At 41.9% G+C, this 22194-nt stretch overlaps 1 protein-coding gene across 3 annotated transcripts in view; it reads left to right on the forward strand.

The window, feature by feature from the left end:
- Positions 1 to 22194, forward strand: part of magi1b (membrane associated guanylate kinase, WW and PDZ domain containing 1b) — a 156645-nt gene that overhangs the window by 122908 nt on the left and 11543 nt on the right. For 2 of the 3 annotated variants that reach the window (XM_014009859.1, XM_014009860.1), the window contains exons 13-19: positions 4426 to 4457; positions 4947 to 4991; positions 6825 to 7071; positions 12569 to 12660; positions 15082 to 15274; positions 16066 to 16443; positions 18132 to 18335. In XM_014009859.1, the coding sequence (XP_013865313.1) occupies positions 4426 to 4457; positions 4947 to 4991; positions 6825 to 7071; positions 12569 to 12660; positions 15082 to 15274; positions 16066 to 16443; positions 18132 to 18335 (1191 nt within the window). The remainder of the gene's footprint in view (positions 1 to 4425; positions 4458 to 4946; positions 4992 to 6824; positions 7072 to 12568; positions 12661 to 15081; positions 15275 to 16065; positions 16444 to 18131; positions 18336 to 22194) is intronic. The other variant, XM_014009861.1, reaches the window with a different exon arrangement.

Genomic DNA, 22194 nt, shown 5'->3' on the forward strand with positions numbered 1-22194 from the left:
CACACACACACACACACACACACACACACACACACACACACACACACACACACACACACACACACACGGAGGACAGACAGCATAATCTGCTTAGTAATGTCTTCCGTTTAGAGACTGCTGTGCTGCCAGGTTGGTGCAACAGTTCCTCATGTGCATTTTATTAACAGAAGGTTTGTTGTTGCTCGTTAGACTGTATTGCTGTCATACACTACATACACTGTATAAGAAGTTTGAATTAAGATACTGTATTTAGTCAGGATATGCTGTTACTAATGTAGACAATGCTTTTATGTCCCGTTTTCTCCCTGTTAACAGTTTACAGAATTGAAAGAATACAGGAAATTAGGCGTGTTCGTTTACCATACTACGTGTTTGTAACCAGATAGGAAATACACCAATATTTGAATGTTTTGAAGAAATTTATTGGGATTGTTTACTGCTGACTTTTAAAAGCACCACACCTTTTATAGTCTTTTCTTAGGTGAATAATGATATATTTTTATGAACTGTTGTGTGACTAGTTTTGTGATTAAATTGATGATTTTGTGTACAGACTGGTCTGGGTAGCTATAAATTATGGTTACACAGAGCAGGAGGTACTAATAGATAAGATACATGCTTGAACACACCTTCAACACTTAATTGAACCGTTGGTTTTCAAACATTCTTGGTGTTTTTTCTRTCTGGTACAAAAACACAATAAGGTAAACGAACACAAACATTTTTTTCTTTCAGTTTGAATATGAAAAGAGTTCATACGATACCCCAGAGCGCTGGTCTGAATTGCGTTTTATTTGCTCTCCTGGCATTCAGCCTCGATTCAGGAAACCAGGACACTTTTATAACCTCCTTCAGGTCCTGACTCCACCTATTTTGCGTCATCAAAAAGGGCCACACTACAGCTGGAGTCAGGTTCTCGTACAAGTTTCCTGTTCCAGTGTTAAAGGGATCCATGATTAGTTGTAACATTAGACTTTATTTAATAAATATATATTTTAACTGTAAAATAAAGACTGTAAAAATACTGTAGGATGTTCAGTTTTTATCATTTTTAAAGCAAAAGTTTAAAAATATGTTTCACGGACGGGGTCATTTTATTTACACACAAAGCATTCTGGGTAAATGATGACATGGATAGGTCCTCAGTGCGAGGCTGCTAGCGAGCTATATCCACTCTGAAGGTTAATCTTGGACAATATCTGATGATCGACTCTTTTAAATGAAATCAGAGAGCGTTGACAGAGAGGAGAAGGTAGAAATGACTCAGCCTGTAACTGAAAATATGGACGGAGGACCTTGTTTGTTGAGCTAGCGCTGAGCTAATAAATATAAGGCAATATAACGTCAGGGCTAGCGCAAAGGCTAACAGGCTAAGCTGGGGTTCTTCTTCCATGAAGCAGCTCTGTTGTCCTCCATCCATATTTTCAGTTMCAGGCTGAGTCATTTCTACCTTCTCCTCTCTGTCAACGCTCTCTGRTTTCATTTAAAAGAGTCGATCATCAGATATTGTCCAAGATTAACCTTCAGGGTGGATATAGCTCGCTCACACCACGTCATTTACCCAGAATGCTTTGTGTGTAAATAAAATGGCTCTGTCCGTGTTAAAATATATTTTTTAAAATTTACAAAACTAAACATCCTACAGTATTTTTACAGTCTTTATTTTACAGTTAAAATATATGTTTATCAAATAAGGTCTAATATTAGAACTAATCATGGATGCCTTTAAAACAACGGTTCATTTAAGTGTTGAAAGTGTTTTCAGGCATGTATCTTGTACCTTCTGCTCTGTGTAACCATCTTGGACAGCCACTCAGACCAGTCTGTACATAAAATCACCAGTTTAATTACACAATGGTTTAAAAACTTTATCATGTTTCACCTGAGTAAAACTATAAAATGTGTAGTGCTTTTTTAAGAGTTGGTAGTAAACACACCCCAATAAATCCCTTCAGAATTATTCATGTAATTCATTACTTTGACTTTATGTGCATAAATGATATTCTGTTAACACATCTTATATCATAAAGATGACATCTTACCTGAATWTTGCCAGTCGTTGCTCTGAGTTAAACAGAATAATTGGACAGCCCCGTGGAGCTCCTGATCTGGCTTTCTTTTTATTTTTTTCTTTTCCCCCCACCTCCCGTTAAGGATCTGGCTGACCGCTCTCACTCGGGTTGTCAAAGAGCGGRCCAGTTCGCCCACGTGTCTAAAAACCACTCGTTCCTTCCTCTTGTATGTAATTGGCTGTGGAGGTTGGTCCAAACATCCACAATACCTTTTGATGTGAGGGCTTCAAACACATTCTGCTGCTTCGCCTACAGACGCACCAAATCCAGGAGACTGGTCTCTGCCTGCAAATTTAACGTTTACATTTGTATCGTTTAAAAAGAATCAATCATTTAGTTTGCAAAAATGATATCTTTATAGCTTTTTGCACCTTGCAGTATAAAATTAGATTATTACTAGCCTCTGTGGCTGATTTTAGAGTCTAATCTATAGTGATTCGAACATCTGTTTTGCGTCATAAATTCCCAAATTGATCCATCTCTTAATCAGTGTTTACTTCCCTGGGTGTGCCAGTTTTTTTTTTCTGCATTAGTGAGCGTGATTGAAAAGCTGGGAGAGTTTCTAAGAGGCAGCAGCAGATCTGCTGTCATTCATAGATGGAGCATAATCAAATACTACCATGACATCTTGACTGACAGCACCATCTGCCCAGAGAGAGTGCCTTTAGAGTGACRGCATGATCATGCGTCTTGTTTAAGGCATTGCTTGTGTTCCCAAAAGAGTAATTTTTGATCCATGCCGGAGAGCTGGTGAGAAAGACAAAGACGGATAGGAGGAAGGGAGCTGCTGGATAGCAAGGGGAAAGTTGTAGACGTAACACGGTCGGGGCCGTCGGTTGAGAATGAAGCCAGATGTCTGAAAGATAAAGCAGACGTGTGCAAAAGATCTTATCAAATCAGCTTCCTCGAAGGATCGCCACATTGATGGCCCGTTTTCCTCAAAGAGATGGCTTCGTCTCGTGCCGTTTTATGTGCACTAGACACATCTGTTGTTTGTTGGAGGTGTCCGCTCGTTGCTGAATTTTAARTAGAAACGTGGCAAAGAAAAAGCACAAGTCCTGTTATTTTTATTTATTTATTTTTGTTTTGTTTGTTTGTTTGTTTCCATTTCTTATTTCCATAAGTTTATGCGACTATTAATTTCACGCAGAGTGGAGATACGGAGGGATCAGGGGAAGGGGGAGAGGTCGGTGGTGCGCTCGTGGAGCGATTTCACTCGTGTGGATTTACGCCCGTGCTGGCGTTTCCGTCGTCTGTCAGTCTTATTTCCTGCGTGTGCTTGTCTGCGATAATGATATTTCTGCCATGATTTATTTATTTTTTCCTGTTCACTGCTCACTCGCGCAGAAACGCGTCTGTCAAACCTCAAGCACACTTTGATTTGTGTCGGGACCACTGCATGAGACCATCTGATGCTTGCCCATGTGTGTGTGTGTGCGCGTGTGTGCAGCTGAATAGATGTTTACCAGCATGTGAGGGTGGGAGTGAGATGGAGTGTAGAGAGAGAGAGAGAGGGAGAGAGAGGGGGAAGCTGATGATGCTGAGGGAAGAAACGGGAGGGAGGACAGTGAGCAGTGAGGTGAGAGAGAGGGAGAACGGAAGGCAGAAAAAAAAGAAAAGGCAGCAGGAAAGGGAGAGACCTGGAGGACGCGTCAACTGCCTATAGATGCTGGAGCCTTCGACAGCGGAGCGCAGCGCTCAGCGGACACAGGAAGATGGTCTCAGTAAGAGGGGAACTGACGGTTGCCTATAATTTAATGTTCAGTATCTTGGACTCCTTCTCCATGGGTAATGCCTACGGCCAGGAACTCCCGAACAAAGCTCGCTTTTTCTCTCCTCTTTACTCCGCTCTCTTTATTCTCTGGTTTTAATTGCTGTCCGGCGGTCTTTTCTTCCCTGTTAGCTCACACTTTCTCCCCTCCGACACTCTCTCTCTCTCTCGCGTGTTGACGGGCAGCCGAGGTTTTAAGCGAGCGCTGGGTAAGCCCCTGGGGCTGGCCCCACTCTTTTGCTGCGCCAGTCAAGCCAAACGCTGGCCGCGGCGGTGATGCAGATAGATCGCGCTGCCTGCCCCCCCTCCCCTTCTCCCCTCCTCCTCCTCCTCGAACGCCAGCCGTGGATGGGCAAGCAAAGGATTCCAAGCAGGGAAAGAGAGGAGTGGAGGGGCTTTGAGAGCTAGATTAACAGTGTTGTGACATTGTTTGGGAGTCTACGTTGGGAATATTTACTCGTCACCTTAATTTAATTAATTAATTTATTTWTTTGCACTGACCTTTTWTCTGAACATGGACCACGAACTCTATTGGTAACCTTCTTCCTTTGTCTTTTTCTTCTTCTCTGTCTGGCTTCACAGGAGTGGCACCTGCAAAGAAGAGCCCAAAACTGGTAAGCTTTTAGTTTCCCTTTTTTTTTTTTCTCTCATTCGCCCACCGCGTTGAAATCTACATGTGTGCAACGGAATACTGTGCTCACTTTCCCTGCCTCTCGTCTCCATCCTCGTTATCCCAGCCTCCACTGCTCCTCCCCACCCCAAACCCCAAACCTCCATGTGGGATAACTTGTGCTGATGTTGTTGACCTGTTTGTAGACATGGGGGTGCTGCGCTGTGCGGGGGTGGATCCCTGTAGCTTGTACACGAGCCTCCCACCCCCTCCTCTCTGGCGGGGGGGATGGGACGAGGGGCTTTGATGCGCCGCGTGAGTTGGGTTGCTAAGATGCTGATGATCGCATCACGCCGGGTGCTAAGTTTGCGGTGTGCGAGCTGAATGTGTGATCGCAGCAGAGAGACGGCCTCGTTCTGCAGCGTCTGAACCGAGGGACCGCTTCCACTGTGTCTGACTGAACGTGTGCTTTGTTACATTTTTTGTTTTGCAGGACAWTTATGAGCTGGCTCCTCCGTACAGAGATTACACTAGGCTGGTACGTGACATTATTTAGAGGGGATAAAAGTTGTTGGGAATGAGGTCATGTGGTGTTGGGGCTGACTATGTAATGGTGGTGGTGTTCTTTTACAACGCAGTAGATGTTATGGGTAAACTGACGGCGTAATGTAGCTGCATGAGGTTAAACTTACACTGTGACGCAGCTACCTTGACTCTTGCCTGGGATAAGTTGTGTCTAAGGCGATGATTCGCTTCCATTGTCCTAACTCCTCTCCCCTCCTCCCTTTTCTGTCTTTTGTCTTCTAAGAACTTATCAAAACAGGAGAAACTAATGTTTCATACCAGTCTGGGAATAGTGTTTGTAGAAGGTCAAACCCAAGTATGTCCATCAGGAAGCAGAGATTTGCTTTTATTTAAAAGACGAGCAGGATTTAGACCTTGTGTGCATCAAGAGAGAAAAAAGAAAAGCAAAACCTAGAAAAAAAGCTAATATGAAGGCACTATTTTATTTGATGGAATAAAAGTTTTTAAAAAATTCTGCTCAAGGGGAACGATTGATCTTGAAATCTAAAACACCAAACGAAAGCTGCTTGCCTGATTAATGAAATACCTCTACAGTGCTTTTATTATTATTATTAAGAGCACCACTAAAGCTGTAGAGGTTACACTCGTGATACAAAGTGCAAGTCGCAGCTCACATTTAGTRTATCCAAGAGCATCAGGTTTCTTATGTCTAACAAGTATGATGAATATAAACATGAATTGCAGAGGTGTAGGAGGCCGATTCACCGAGTAATGAGTCTGAATTTATTGAAGACGTTGCTGCACTTTGAAGGCCGAGCACTTTGACTCTCCAGCTGACGAGCCACTAGCCTCCACCCCTTCCTGGTATATTTTTGTCCACTAAATCCAAAGTAATATGTGGTCACGTGATATGAAGAGTCTTAGCTGTCATTTTTTCCCCCTCCCTCTCTCTGTCTCTCTTAAAATATCTGCCTCTCCTCCTTCTCGTGCTCTGCCTGTAACTCATTTTGTTGCTCTCCGTTTGAAATCGTCACAGCAGTGCAAATTCCGCAGACTAACAATGAAGATGAAACTGTCAAGGAAGGGTGGGGGGGAAGCGCTTTGACAAGAATGATGAGCGGGGGGGTTTAACTTGAAGTGTACTGGCACTTGAGCTCAGAACTGCATGTGCTCCTCAAACACCTCAAATCCTTCAGCTCGTGTTTAAGTGCCCATGTAATTGAGGGGTCTGGGTGCAATTTATGAGGACCTGCACCAGTAAAATCCTCCCTTTTGTTTCAAACCCCCCACAAGTGCTTTAGAGAGTTTTCTTTCCATATGCAGCCGGCATTGGAGATTTTTTATTATTATTATTTGTGTGTGTGTGTTAAAACACTCCTGTGCTAAACAAAAGGAATAGGCAATGCTCCCTTTTGTAAATCGAACCCCTGTGTTTTTATTCCATAGTCAAATGACTTAATCATAAGCAGCCATTGAGGTTTTCTTATTTCTTATCTATTTTTGTAAGTGAAAAGGATTTCAATGAATAAAACAGCTTGATTATTCTTTGCCTTGATTAAGGGAGCAAGACAGAAACTGCTTTATTTTACCCCAAAGAGAAGGTGCTGGTGCTCCGTTATTGAACTGTAACAGAAAACTCTTTTGTATTCATATCTTCATCCTCCTTGTTTCTCCTCTTGCCAGCCACAATCCCCAATCCTTCTCTCTGATGTGCTGCTGAGGATGCAATAACCTTTTAAATGTTTCTTTTTTTATCTACCTGTCTGTCAACTCCGAGTTAATCTTCCACGTTCTCTCGAAGCCTGTTTTTAAAGAGTCAAATGATACCGATCTACTTCTCCAACAGCAATTGTCAAGAAAGGACAGTCAGAACAGTTCCCAGCATAGCGTTTCCAGCCACCGGAGCGCTCACACGGAGTCGCCCAGTCACTCCTCCCTGGGACCCCCGCTCAGTGAGACCGGCGCTCCCCCGCCCCCTTCGCAGCCCTTACCCGGCCTCCMATCCCAGGACTCTCAAGGAGACGGGACCATCCACAGAAAACCGGACCCCTTTAAGATTTGGGCCCAGTCCAGGAGCATGTATGAAAGTAGGCGTAAGTATATACTTTTTGGTGGCGGTTGGATGAAGGCTGCATGGGGTGCTGGRTGGAAACCCTTAGTTTTATATTGACTTTTGCTTAAGGGGCAAGTTTTGGGAAACAAGTCCTGCATGTAAGTAACTGGTTTTTGTCTTCAAATAAAAAGACCAAGTCATGTCAAGCAAATGATAAAACCCCTTTTCATGGTTGGAGATGGAAACCAGTGACTGAATATTTTGAGGTGGTGTTCTGTGGGAATGTTTTGAACAAAAAATATCTTACCTGTTGCCAAAAACTTTTTGAGCAACCTCTGTTTGGAGAAGCAGTTTAGTTTTGACCAGCTAGTCCAAGCAAGGCCAAGACCAAAAACAGTCCAGTCTCAAACATTTGATAAACTTTCACGTCATCAACAATCAAAGTTATTAATGTACATTTTTTTACAGTTTACAAATAGTGGCAGCAGCAGTTAGCTGTAGCACTTCTTAGGCAGCTTCCATCAGCAATGTGTATGTATCTATACTTTTTGCCAGAACAACTATAATGCAAAATGGACTTTGGCAACAACTCACTTCAGTTTCGGCCTCATTTGGACTAGCCATTAGCTCGTCAGTACGGTTAGAATAAACTTAATTTTCTGGTTGTTCTAGAAGCTATCAACAGCAAGTAATAAATAAATTGTTTGTAATATTTTCACAGAATTACACCTCAAAACTTCTGTTTTAACACAGCAGAGCGCAATTAGCCTAGCTTTGCTGACCAAAAAAAAGCCTTTGGGAAAAGGAAAAACATTAACTTGACTTTTGCAAAGCAGTAAAGTTTTAGTTTACTCATAATTAAAGAAAAATGCATGTTTAAAACTCAAAGTAAGACTTTAGTCTGTTAATTTTTTTTTCAAAAAGTCAAGGTAATTGTTTCCCCTTGCCATCTGTGCTAAACTTAGGTAGACATTGTTCTAAACTAACATTCACAAAAGTGTAAATGTTATGAAGCTGTTCATATATTTTTAGTGTTGTAGATTGGTATGTTAGATCTAAAAAGCTGAATTTTATGTTTCAACCTCTCAAAGTCGTGCACTTTTGTTGCAGAATTAACAGTGTTGTTTTTTACCCATATTTAACTCTACTCATACAAACACAATTACTACAGAGTTACATATTACTGCTAACAGCAACATACCTGATTGCATGATTAGTTTTAACTCACTGCGTTACTCACAGTTCAGTGTGCCTGAATGAACACATTTGAAGCAGAGTTTTCCCTCATCCCTTTGGTCCTGTTCTTTAAAGGCTAATGAGGCCATTTTTGTCCAATTGGACACTAACGCCACAGACACGCTTCTGCTTAGACTTCCCTTAAGAGGCACGCAGCGCGTAATTAGCAGCAATAGTGGAGTGGATGTCAGTAGATTGCACACCCGCTTTCTTCTTTTCTCCCTGCGAGTGGATAGTTCCAATTAATAAGAATAAGCCTTAGATCTTCTGTCAAGTTTAGAAATAAAAGGGAGAAGGTTTTGTGTGGGGTGGGGGGAGGTGTCTGAGTGCTGATATGTGAACATCTTATCAGTTGCCCAAGCACCTCTTGTCAAGGATTTTCATTATTTAGAGGCCTGTGGAAAACGTCTGGATCATTTCTCTTAAAATGGAAAGCTCAAAAAAGATAGGTGGAGAGTTAAACAAAAAGAAATGACAGAGGGTAAGGAGGGTGAATCCTAATAGGAGTTTTCCAAATTGCTCAATCAAGTGGAAAGGGATGTACATGGAAACGAGAATAAAAACAGACAAGTATTTGGACTTTGAGGGGTGCGTTCTGAGGTATGCAGAAGGAACATCTGGACTGGGAGGGGTCCGATGACCTGAGCCAGTAGGTGCAAATCCTCCTCCTCTTCACGCTGCTGCGAGCTCACATTCTAAAATCCTTCGGGATCCGCTCAGCAGGGCTCAGGCCTCGTCGGCGGCAACATCGCTTCTTCGCATTCTCGTGTGMCGTGATGTCATGTTCTGCTGAAGTCAAGGTCTTTCAGCAAATTGTATTAAATGATTTCCGTTTGCAGGAATAACCCAACCTGCACAGTTTTAAACCACTTTCTAAAAAAAATCTACTTGTTTATGTTATTTGACTTTATAGTGATTGTCACTGGGTTTAACATGTCCCCAGTTTAATTTACTTAACGTTTCAACCATCCAGACTAATTTAACTCGACATGTCTCTTTCTGTAAACGTCCACACATGCCCAATTGCCTCACTATAGAGATCACTTCTGGACGTAATAATGGGCAGTGGCAGGGTGTGCAGCTGGCTCTCCTGAGTGCAGGAGCAGATTGCAACAGTTAGCCTTTCCGTCGCACGTCTCCCCGTTTGTCCTCGTAAACCGTGTGCTGGATTAGAAGAAGTGACTCCACTCTGCATGGATTTGAACTGTTGACTGAAAGAACAGACTGGGAGCAGGCTTCTTATGTTGTCTGCCACGCTGCTGCTGCTGCTGCTTTGTGGTTTTTTGCAATCTTTGGCAAGCAGTGTGGTCGGTACTGGAGCGAGCAGAAATCTCTCAGGGAGTTTGCTCAAAAATGCATGTTTGTGACTAAAACGCAGCTGCAAGTGTTTTTAAGCGCAGCTTAGCGGTAAGAATCTTGTACTATCTCGTGGTTCGATTAGATTCTGATCTTTGGGCACACGATTAGATTCAAAATCGATTTTCGATTCCGGACGATTGGAATAATAATGATTTCTGCTTTAGTCTATCAGTGTGCAACATATCCACATGATCGGGGCTGGCTGACACGCTCTTTCCTCCGTTTTTGTCGTTTCCTCCTAGTTTTGGTGAATGTTCCAGAACGGGACGATTTTGGGACATTTTTTATAGGTTTCCTGTAAATAAGAATTGCATTTTTTATATTCTTTTTGTGAATTGGTTTTATTTAGTGGTGTCCCGATACAACTTTTTCACTTCTGATACGATACCGAAATTGACCTGACACCATATCAGAACAAATCACACACTTTAACCTATTTTGTAGTGTAAAATCTTAGAAAAGTCTTGATCAAGTCAAACAGTGAAAAGGAGTAGGTATGAGAAAAATTGACCCATTTATTTTTAACCAATGGGTCACATAGGCCTACATTTTAAACTGAAGAACATTCTACAATTTAATAAAATAAATAAAATAAATCAGAAGACCCTGAAAAATAAAACATAATAAAAACAAAATGTACTTTTAAAGTGTAAAATAACAATTCAAAGTCACTCCAGTTCTTTCTTTTTTTTACTATCTGTCAGCCTGGTGCTGCTTTATGGTGGGGAAAAAATGAAGGTGGGGACAAAACAAAACAAAACCCCACATTATTGTCCATTGTCCAACTGTTCAAAGTAAAGAGTCCACAGCTCCAGTTTTACTGTGTCCAAAACAACGGGATCATTGCACTTAATTTTCCCACACTACCTTTATCATTATATGTATCTACAGGTTTTTTTTTTTTTCATTTTTACTTTTTTCTATTGTACAGCATCCTTTTGTGTCCTGAAAGGCGCTTTATAAATAAAATGCATTAATATTATTGTTATTATTATTATTATTATTATTATTATTGTATTATTGTTATTATTGTTATTATTATTATTATTATTATCTTCACTAAAACAAGTGTGTAAACAGAGTAAACATCACACTACAAACAAGAGCAAAATAATAAAAAAGAAATAATAATAATAATAATAATGCGTTAGTCTTAAATAGCCCTTTTCGAGACCCTCAAAGATGCTTTACAATTTTCATGCATCATTCATTCACACTCACATTCACACACTGATGATAGTAAGCTACATTGTAGCCACAGCTGCCCTGGGGCACACTGACAGAGGTGGGCTGTCATACTGCGCCACCGGCCCCTCTGACCACCATCAGTAGGCAAGGTGGGTGARGTGTCTTGCCCAAGGACACAACGACTGAAACAGCTGGACTGGGGATCGAACTGGTGACCTTCCGGTTCCAGGGCTGATGCCAAATTAGTTAGCATGCTGTCCTTGCTTACAGAACCACTGACCGAACTGGAGAGCAGGTTCTGAAACTGGACCGAGCCGAACCACATAGCTGCTGCCAGGGTGGAGAGTGGTTGTCGCTCCGGTTTAAAATGTTCACGRTTCTGTGCCTACATGGAAAACTTGTGTGTGACAACTTTGCACTTAGCTTCAACTCTGTTTCTGATGAAAATAGAAAGTTCTGCAGCTGACATTCTTGCTAACTTGATAGYGCAGCATGTTGTTGTGATCATGTGAGCTCTGCATGCTGGAGCCAAGTGCTGCTGGATAGAAACACTGGAGCGGTGGCAGTGAACTGCTGGATTGAACTACTTATATCGGAGCGCTTTTATCGCAGATATTTTATGCAAGCCGATCAAAATCCGATACTCGTTTTTTGGCTGATATCGGACCGATATCCGATATCAATATCGGATCGGGACACCCCTAGTTTTATTTGGCACACCCTTATTCAAAAGTAACTAAGATTCCCAAAAGTTTAAAAATCCAATCTCACAAAACTMTTTTAACATTGTCTTTGGTTATTGTGTACATCAAATACAGGATAGTAATTAGGAACAAACAAAATTGGTGTGTACACAGAGACAGAACTACACAAGTGCAATTACCCTCCCCCCCCCCCTTTTTTAAGTCTCTTCAAGCATCCAGTAACCTCCTGAGCCCCCTCTTCTCTCACACTCCATAAGCCATGAGCTGTCAGCCACTGCAGTGAAATGCCTCTTCTATACAACATCACCTTTCTATTTACCACCAAACACGGATGCTCCGTTCTGTGTTTTCTGGGTACRAATGGACTGTGAACTTGTCAGATTATGCTCAATAATAAATAGCCTGCCTCTGTCCGATGTATTACAGCCTCTGACAAGGAGAAGGTTCACCCTCAATATAGAGCATGAAGGAAACGGATGCTTTGCATGTCACACATCATTTTAAAGAATAAAGAATATCCTGCTGCTTCTTTAAACTTCTCCACCAAGCAAAAGTGTCACTACAAAGGCGTTGCAAGGATAAAAGGAAAAGTTTACTATTTTCAGGCATCAGAAGAGAGCTTTATACTTTTTTTATTTCTAATTATGGCACCAAGGAGGGATTCAGTCTTCATTTGAAAGCATGCATGACTTTTCCTAAGTTTTTATTTGACTTTGTAATTTGGATCCTTGCCCAAAATAGATTCTCTGCCACCTTTGATGAATCAGTTGTTTATTTTTTCTCTCTGTGTGCCGTGTGTCGCCTTGATGTCAGAGCTTGAACAGTTRAGAGGAGAGTTATTTACATTTTGACATAAAAATGCGTTAATGAACCTAAAAGAGTATGATAGATGCATTGAATACAATGTGCAGCAAATTTGAGAGGATTAAACAAAATGTTTTCTAACATTCTAATACTAACTTGTTCTGGTGCTAGTGCAGGGGTGAGGATTTTACTTTCTGGTGTGGGGTGTTGTGCTGAAATGTTAATGGTGTTTTGTTGATTTCACAGTTCCAGACTTCCAGGAGAAGGACATTTTCCTATGGAGGAAGGATACAGGGTTTGGCTTTAGGATCCTTGGAGGCAATGAGCCGGGAGAACCTGTGAGTCTCCTAAAGTTTCTTTATCTCCTACAACTGAAGCTGTTCCAATGTGCTTTAAAAATGACCAGTTTTTTTCACTCTTTTAGAATTTGCAGACTTCCAACTGCAATGATTTAGTGCTTAAACAAAGAAATTGGTTCTATTCCAAAGATCAGTGGAAATAGTTTTTGTACATTTTTGTAAAGGTTCAGTTTCACTTCAATCTCACAGAAACATTAAGTCTTTCTTTTCTTCTTTTTATTTAAAATGTCACAATTACTTTTATTTTCCTGGTGTAGTGGCTAACACAATTTGTTTTCTTTCTCTTGAAGGAAAATATGATTTGAAACATGACTGAACCTAGATTACTGTACACCTGTTACAGATTGAAAGAATAAGTTGAAATGTTAGRRTGTATTCACACCTGACACATTTGATCCACTTTAAATGGACCAGAGTTCATTTCCCCTGTTGGTCCGGACCTTTTAATKCAGGTGTGAATATACTCATGCAAACCCTGGTGTGGATCAAACAACCGGACTGAGACCCGTTTTTCAGGTGGTCTCGGTCCGCTTCCATACGAACTCTGGTGCGGCTCACTTCTGGTGTGAATACAGGCCGGCCTCGAACAGAACCAACAGTSGTGGGCAGCACTAATCTAAAAATTAGTTCCACTAGCCCTAAAACACTAACTCAAGTATTTAGGTCCCCTAATTCTAAAGCACTAACACACTGAAAGTTTTAGCAAACGCTAATTCTAAAGCACTAAAATAACCCAGTCAACCCATGAACATTGTTCAACAGACAACATGAGTCACATGTTGTCATGTTGCTCTTTTAATTCTTATCATTGACATTCCACAGCTGTATTTGAGTTCATATATTGTCACCTGGTGGATAAGTGACAAATTTATGAAAAAAATGAGTGACAGCTTTCACCCTCAGCTGTTAACAAAAATATTGATCAATAACATTTATAGACCTCAGTTTGGTGCTTCTAAATTTAGCCTATAAATTTAGCAAGTGCTAATCACAAGAGCTAACACAGAAGCTAACCCTTAGCTGGTCCGTTTCAACGCCTCGACACACAGGCCACGATGCAGAAACACCGATCGCCGCACCGTCCCGTCAATTTAACAAAATGGAAAGCAAAAGAAATATTGTGCTCACCTGTTAACGTGAACGGCGCCTGGGACGTGCATCAATACGGCGTCTCCCACGACCGGGGCCTATCCAGGCGAAGCGCTTCACACAGCACCGCTGTCGAGTGAAACCAGCAGCTGAACGTCGTGGGTCACCAAAACTGTAAGGAAAAATTTGTGTTTAATACGACTGAGGTCAATATTAAAACACCAGTGTTAAATAAGATGATTTTGAGGAAGGAACAACCATACAACACCAGAATTCTGGATCAGAGTGAGGTTTATTAGTCACCGGTTGACAAGCCAAACCACACTGCCTATAACCAGGAAATGAATCAATATATATGTACAGAATCTTCAATGCCTGAGTTCGCCCCCTGCTGACCCACGGCTGAATCACAGGCATTCAGACAAAGACCTCACCCTAATGGTTTTAAAAAACGGTTCACTTATGTGTTGTATATGAATTCGGACATGTAGCCACTCTATTTTAATTAACACATAATAGATCAAACATTATACAAGTATTGTAAAATAATGAAACCCTACACTCTGGTGCAGTTTTCTAACATCAGTACTAATCTATAAATAACTATAAATTTCTTCGCACTAATAAATTTTAAATTTAGCAAAAGCCCAAAAGCACTAATCAGGAAATTAGTTCCCCTACTAGTGCTTTAGTGCTTTAGGGGAACTGTGCCCACCACTGCGAACCAACTACAGGAAACATTTTGGACTTCACGAGCCACCATTTCTAAGCGTCACAGTAACAATTAGCTCTTCAGTGTTGCTAATGCTACCACTATGCTACARTTAGCCAGGGTGTGCAGAGCATCTCATCTCCTGCGCGTTGCATCACACATTAGCCAACACCATTCCAAAATTAGAAGTACATCATCATGAAACCACACTCTTGAAATTTGAAATGGTTTTGCCAATTGTATTGACAGCAGCAACATTGTTTCCGGGTCTGTGCTCTGCCCCGCCCCCGTCATTTCTGTCCAATGGGAGCAATGATTGTCACCCTCGTGAATTTGTTTATAAATTATAGTCTACTAGCAAACAAAAACAAACGAAAAGATAAAATCCGCTTTTGGTCCAAACCAAAGGACTTTCCTGGTGTGAATACACCCTTAGAGTGACGTTTACATTAATGTCTAACATGAAGATTTCACGTGCTTGTGGCTGCTGACAAAACTGAGACGGTTTTTTAAAACCTTTAATTTTTTTTGTATTAACTTTGAAGACACGTTTGTTGAGACCCATTTGCGAAAGTTGTTTCTCTTTGCCTGTGTTTCAGATCTACATTGGCCACATCGTGAAGTACGGCGCTGCAGACGAGGACGGCCGCCTGCGGTCCGGCGACGAGCTCATATGTGTGGACGGCACAGCGGTGGTGGGCAAGTCCCATCAGCTGGTGGTGCAACTGATGCAGCAGGCTGCCAAACAGGGCCACGTGAATCTCACCGTGCAACGCAAAACCAACTACGCAGGTAAGAGACACGTTCAACAAGAGGAGGAAGCTGCTCGGTGGGATCTTCTGTCAGTTCTCAAACCAGATGCTTCTTTTAACTCAACTTCATCAAGATTTGCTGCAGCGAAGTAGTCATGTGATGAAATGCGTTACTGAGGGTCACATTTGTTTAAACCACACTACTACCAGCAGCCCAGAGGCCCTGCCTGAAGAGTTGGCCCCTCTCCTTCCTCCATTTCAGTCTGGATGTAGAAGCAGTCAGCGCCTACACCCCTGCATCGCTGCTGTCACGCCGCTCGTCTGGGCTCCACTCCGCKCTGTTCCTCAGCAGGCGATAAAGAAAAGCCCATAAACATGACGGAGAGGGCGGTCAACCTTTTGGCCCGATGACGGCAGCCAGACATTAGTGCACTGCTGTACCCTGTCTGCCTCAGAGCGTAGAAAGTATGAGSCGCCGTCATTGAGCAGCTGAACAGGAAATGAAATGTGGAATGAAGCCTCCAGCTTCAGCAGGCGGACCACGTCTTCAGCTCGTCTTTTGTTTGAAATAGATCAGAAAAGGGATTGTTGAAGAGGCCTGCTGTCCAAAGCGCTCTAAAGGACTTCAATTTATTAGAACGAGATAAACTGTCTGTTAGGAGAAAAAAGGGTCTTAGTTGGTTTGGCTGTTATATTTCTTCATTCTGAAGCTCTTCAGCAGTGACGAGCACAGTTTTTATCAGCTTGTCTTAATTTAYCTACTTTGCCTCTTGCATCTGTTTTCCCTCGTCTTCCATCAAGTCTTATCTCTCCTCCTCTCCCTGTGTCCAGTAAAAGCAGAGGGGGATGTGCCTCCATCACCAGCGTCCTCACACCACAGCAGCACTCAGGCGCCCAGCCTGACAGAGGATATGGGGAGGCGCACCCTGCAGGGCAGTCAGAATTCCCTCAACACCGTCAGCTCCGGCAGCGGCTCCACCTCTGGCATCGGCAGCGGTGGAGGGGGCGCCGGGGCGGCGGTCAGCGGGAACTCTGTGGTCGCCGCCACGGCTGCCGCCACGGCCTCCTCGCAGCCCCCAGTCCCCAACTCCAGCGGCGTCCCCTCCGCGGTGCAGCCCTACGACGTCGAGATCCGACGGGGCGAGAGCGAAGGGTTCGGCTTCGTCATCGTCTCGTCTGTGTCGCGTCCCGAAGCGGGCACCACCTTCGGTAAGTGATGCTTCCCCTTCTGCTTGGATTGTCAAAATAAATCAAAGAAAATCGAACACCTCCGTAGACACATTGATGTTAAAAGTCACATGCATAAAGTACACCTTCTACTCAGCAAAACCTGAAACACACATGAAAGGGTTTTCTTACCTTTTGGGTTCTTTTTATCTTTTTTGTTGTCTTTGTGGAATTCCTTTGTATCATCTATAAAACCCACTGAGCACTAAACAGCCTGACAGCCTGCACACATTGTGGCTATTTACAGTCGCGACTGATCAGTATCAACAACCTTCAAAGATGTGCATCTTTATTTTTTTWATATATATATATTTTTTTAGTTTTTCTCTCATTTTTACTTCAGCCTGTCAAACCAAGACATTGAAACTCTTTCCTCCCCTGCAGCTGCAGCTTCACTCTCACAAAGCTTTCATAATTGATCACAAGTGAAGTGGGTCTTACGTAAGACACTTTGTATTATTCAGCTCAGTTTAAACGGCTTCAGCTGAGCAGGTTGCTACCAAAAGCCTAATAACATCGTAACAAGGATGCAGTTCTCCAAACAGGAAATCGGAAAGATTTAATCACTTTGAAGATCATTTTGAATAACTGCTTTTAATCATCTGGCTTATTCAGCCACATTGTTGGCGCTCTTTTTGTTGCCACGTGCGTAAATATGCGAATTTGGTGGAAGCTGATGGTTTTTTTACAAGCCAGTGGTCTCTTTTCTATGCATTGCACTCTTTGGCCTCACTGCTTCTGCTTATATTACAATGACATTTCACTGCCCTCTGTGCTCTTGCCTCTGCTGCTGTGAGTAGACTAAAGAAAATCTAAAACCGCTCAGCTCCTCAGTTTGGTTCACAAAGCGGCAAATTTCCCCTTCACGAGCCACAGTGGCTGGCACAGGCTCGCAGATGAGCTTTATTTGCTTTGATTTGACATGTAAAATTCACATTTCTTCCCTTTCACTCAATTTTTTACAGCCTAAAGCTGGCTCGATTCAGTTAATCAGACAGGCATGGGGTAGAGAGGCGGTAGAGAGAAATTAGTGCTGGAGTAAAAGTAGTACGGATGGTTATGTGAGTAATAATTAAAAAAAGGGAAGACGAGTGAGGAGAGATTGATTGCACGCATCAGTCTGCAGACAGAGAGGAAGAGAACACCTCAGGGTGGTTGTGAGATGTCAGCTCTGATGTATGTTTGTCGGCTCAAACATCCTGCAGGTACAAGTATCTGGGATGTAGCATTGCAGACTTGTTACCCCATTAGCTTGTACCTGCTGAGATGGAAATATATTAATCACACTGTTAAGACTATACCGGAGAAGYTTTAATAAAGGAAGAGGATGCAAGATAGGAAATAAGCCGGGGTTCAGATTTTACCCTGATTAATCAGGAAAAACTGGATTTTCAGAACTGCAGTGTGGTACTTTCTACGATTTCTTAGCAGAGACAATTTGCATTTGGCCTTCTTCACCGACACTTGCATTTAATCCTGATATATCTTGATCCTCTTGTCTTTTTTTTTCTATAGCTTTGCTGGCTATTGGCTGCTGGGGAATTAACTCTAAACTCTGCTGATCTTTTCTCTCTGCTTCTTTTTCTCTTCTTCTGCTTCCATCTCTCCAAACACAATCCTCTACACACACCCTGAAACACTGAATCACAACATGTCAATGGTGACCAAAGCTGGAAATGCATGTGTGGCCATGCCTCACAAAATAGGGCGCATCATCGAAGGGAGCCCGGCGGACCGCTGCGGGAAGCTGAAGGTCGGCGACCGCATCCTGGCTGTGAACGGATGCTCCATCACCAACAAATCCCACTCTGACATCGTCAACCTCATCAAGGAGGCAGGGAACACCGTCACGCTGCGCATCATTCCTGGAGACGGTGAGCCCTACGGCAGCAGCTAACACTCAACTTTACAMGCTCATTCTTCTATTGATTGTTGTTTTATTTGCTTTAAATCCAGGTTTTCTTGTTATAAATGGTTGATGAACTGACATTTTGAGATATTTAAAGGTGTAGGTTTTCATTTTGTGACACAGGGATGGATTTTTATGGCCCACTGACAAAAGACAACTGCAGATTTTTATGGTTTTACCCTTGTTTTACCCTTCGTCTGTAACCAAAGTATCTTATAAACCAGKTGACACATTTTATTGAAACTCACAGAAAGTAATCACTACAAGAGTATAGAACAACTTGAATAAAAGAAAGGGACATTTTTTTTAGGATGGACTGAAGTCACCAGTTGCCAATCCTTTAGTTTAACGTCTACAACTGAATAAYTTTTGAAGTCAAGCTAATTTAATACAATAACCCCAACCATCTGATCCTAAAAAGACTCAAAAATGACCACAAATCAGTCAATTTTACAAATATTGCATTAAAACTTATGTGGACGTAGCTTAGAGTCATTTACAACACATTGTGTGTGATGGTGCAAATGATTAGACATATGGTTACATTCAAAGGAGGACCATAACAGCTACAACGTCATCATATCTCATAAGAGGAGAAACTGTGGCATGAAAAATGTCGGGCGATGTGCAATCCCCTCGAGCAGTGCACGTCTTTGATATATGTTGTTTGCTTTTTGTTGCATTTCCTGTATTAGATGGTTGTCAGCACATTTTCTGCTTAGTACCAGTGGAGAAAAACACTGAGAGCTGGGTCTGCAGTAATACATATTTCACCAGCTAAAACATCAATAATCAGTTTATTATATATTTATAATCTTCCATGGCAGCCCATAACTGTTTGACAGAACCTGTCAGACAAGTCCTGCTAACTTTTACACAATTCTGCCAAGAACTTACTAAAACAAACAGTAAACTTGACTTTTCCTTTTCAAGGTTTAACTCTACATTTATCAATTATTATTAGGATTGGATTAGCTCGCTGAGAGAAGTCTAATTATCTGAAGAGTTGGTGTTTGTGTGTGCATTTGTGTGTGTGTGTGTGTTGTGTAACAGTGGCAGCTCCTTCCCTCATTTTCAAAGTTAGTGCAACACCCCCGCACTGTTGATGGAAATGCCTCTTTGGAGTTATTTGGGAGTTTTCCCAACCRTTGCAGTTTTTGCCTTTGGCGTGCCCGTGCTTTCAGAGCGCACAAGAGTAATTTAGTTGTCTGCGTGTTTGTTTGTGTGAAAGCGAGAGGAACGGGGAGAGCGAAGCAGAACTTCTGTAACGCGAGGGTGTGTCTCAGTCTTCAAATTGGTTTTAAAGAAGACTTTGTGCATGTTGCATGTTGTGTCGAGCAGCTGAGAGCGCTCATCTTCACGCTGACGGATCACCCCGGCATCCTTTCGTAAATGCTGATTAATTGATCCGGTGTGCGTATGTGTGAGGGAGGCGATTTTCCCTGTCAACCTGGCACACTGATCGAAAGTGGAGCCATTTGTCCGCCGATCTTTTATTTTTTTTTTCCGGCTCACTTCTTTTAGATGAAGAGGGTTTTTTTTCTTCTCTGGTTTTTCTTTAGAGTGGTTGATGAGAACAGCGAGCTAAAATTGCAACAAGACAGCCAGAGAGAAGGCGTCATGGAGAAATAACCAGATAGGCTTTATGGGGAAATTCTTGTTTGTGTTTATGAGCATGTGTCAAACAAACTGACGCCGTCTAACACGGAGACACGAGAGGGTGTTAGAGAAAAATTGCGGCTCCAAAGTGGTTGTTCTCTCGCCTTTTTTATTATTATTTTTTTTTTTGGTTGCGTATTTCTGTGAGGATCAGTCCTGTCTGAAGTTTTTGGTGCAAGCATCCCAGCAGGAGCTATACATCCAACATGAAGTCAGGTTCAGCTCCATTTTTCCATGTGAAGATGTGTAAGATTGGGGTTTTTTCAGCAGGATATAGAGTTTCTACAACATAAAGTCGAGGCTCACCACACATTATTGCTTCTGTTGTATGAAAGAAGGAATGTTGACATAAAGTATTCTGGATTGTTTTATAGGGACAGGTACCAAATTCGATACTTTTTKAAGTACCGACCAAATTTTGTCGGTACTACCAAGAACCTATTATGTAGCATCAAACRGTACCATGTTTCGGTACCTAAACGCATCATTGTGACCATATTGGCGTAAGAGTGGGAGATTTTCCATGCTTGTCCTGAACGCAGCATCGCACAAGAGCGTAATGACGTCAGCAGCCGCCTGGTTCAGTAAACAGAGTTCGGTGTGAACGTAGCTGAAAGCCTCGCAGCTCCTGGAGTAAAACTCACCAAACAGACCACCTCTGAATTATCTGGTGGATTAATAATCTTGTGAACACGACGTTCACTTGCTCAAAGTAAATAAAGTACCGCCACTTTCTTTATTTCATCCACAATTAAACAGAGACCAGCAGAGGAAAACAACAGAGGTGCTTCCCGACAATCCGAAGCACAAGCAGTTAACTTGAAGCGTTGGTTACGTTTTGGATGCTCAAAATTTAGCTTGAACACCTTTTATTTATTTTAACTCAATCCTCTTTTGCTTATTTGATTTAAACTTATTTGCCTTCCATGGACCTCCATCACACAATTTTTCTAGCAGGGAAATGACATCAATAGAAACACGTGAAGCTGGATTTTAATTTATGCAATAAGACAAAACAGTCTTGTTGTTTTCAAGAGTTTTCACCTTAAAGAAATTAATTACACAACAGATATTACAATATAGAGTTGGATGTTGTCTTGATATTTGTTAAATTTTATATATTGAGAAATATGTTGAGTAAAAAAATAAAGTTTATTATTAAAAAAAACACACACAAAGTACCGAAAACTGGTGCCATTAAGAACCGTTACCGATTCCCATGTACCAGATATTGGTACCGAATCGATTCAAATGTCAAAGTTACCATCCCTATTGTTTTATTTTATGGTGTCATTTTAAATATGTCTGCTGTCTTTTGCCCTGTCAAGTCAAGAGAGTATAATAGTGGATTGAAATGCCTTTGTTTTAGGGGTGCACCGATTGCAGATTTATGATCAATCAACAATCTTTAAAATGTCCGATCTGCCGATTTTGTTTTTGGCCGATACAGATATTTTAAATCTGACTGTCAGGTGCTATAAGGTCACAATACACCGTCAATGTTCCAATCCTTTTTTATTGATAAACACTGAACAATACCCTTGAAACAATACAAGCTTGTTTTAACTGGACATTAGGGAGTGCTCACAGCAGAGCAAAAGGGGACAGTGGCTGATTTTAAGATCTGTGTGGAGATGAGAAGTCTGTCTTTTCCACTGATCATATCCAAGTATCTGACGATCTCCGATCTCTCAAAATTAAAAAGTAACTTACCCCAAAATTAACTTTTTTTAGCTGATAAACTGTCTACAATGCGTCGAAAATGTTATATAGTACTGTTTCTGTGCTAATTTTGATGTTTTTGTGTGTATTTGTTCAAATCTGTAATATTTGGTCTAAAAACATGTTTTTGCTGCTCATATGGGTAGAGCAGTGGTACTGCAGGCTAATTTGCTTATTGGTTAATGGCTCTCCACGGTGACGTGTCTTCTCCATGGTTTCGTCACAGCGGCTGTGTTCTGGTATAAAAGCCTCTCTCTAAGACACGCTCCTGCAGCAGTCAGAGGGTGGAGCTGTTAGCAAGCTTAGCATGATCGTCTGTTGACCTTCAGCCTCCCTCAGCCTCGGGTGGGGAGAGGAGCTGACTGCTGCTGCTCTCTCCCTCCCTCTCTCTCTCTCTCTCCACACACACACACACACACACACACACACACACACACACACAC

The sequence above is a fragment of the Austrofundulus limnaeus genome, unplaced genomic scaffold (assembly GCF_001266775.1).
Source record: "Austrofundulus limnaeus strain Quisiro unplaced genomic scaffold, Austrofundulus_limnaeus-1.0 Scaffold62, whole genome shotgun sequence".
Lineage (NCBI taxonomy): Eukaryota > Metazoa > Chordata > Actinopteri > Cyprinodontiformes > Rivulidae > Austrofundulus > Austrofundulus limnaeus.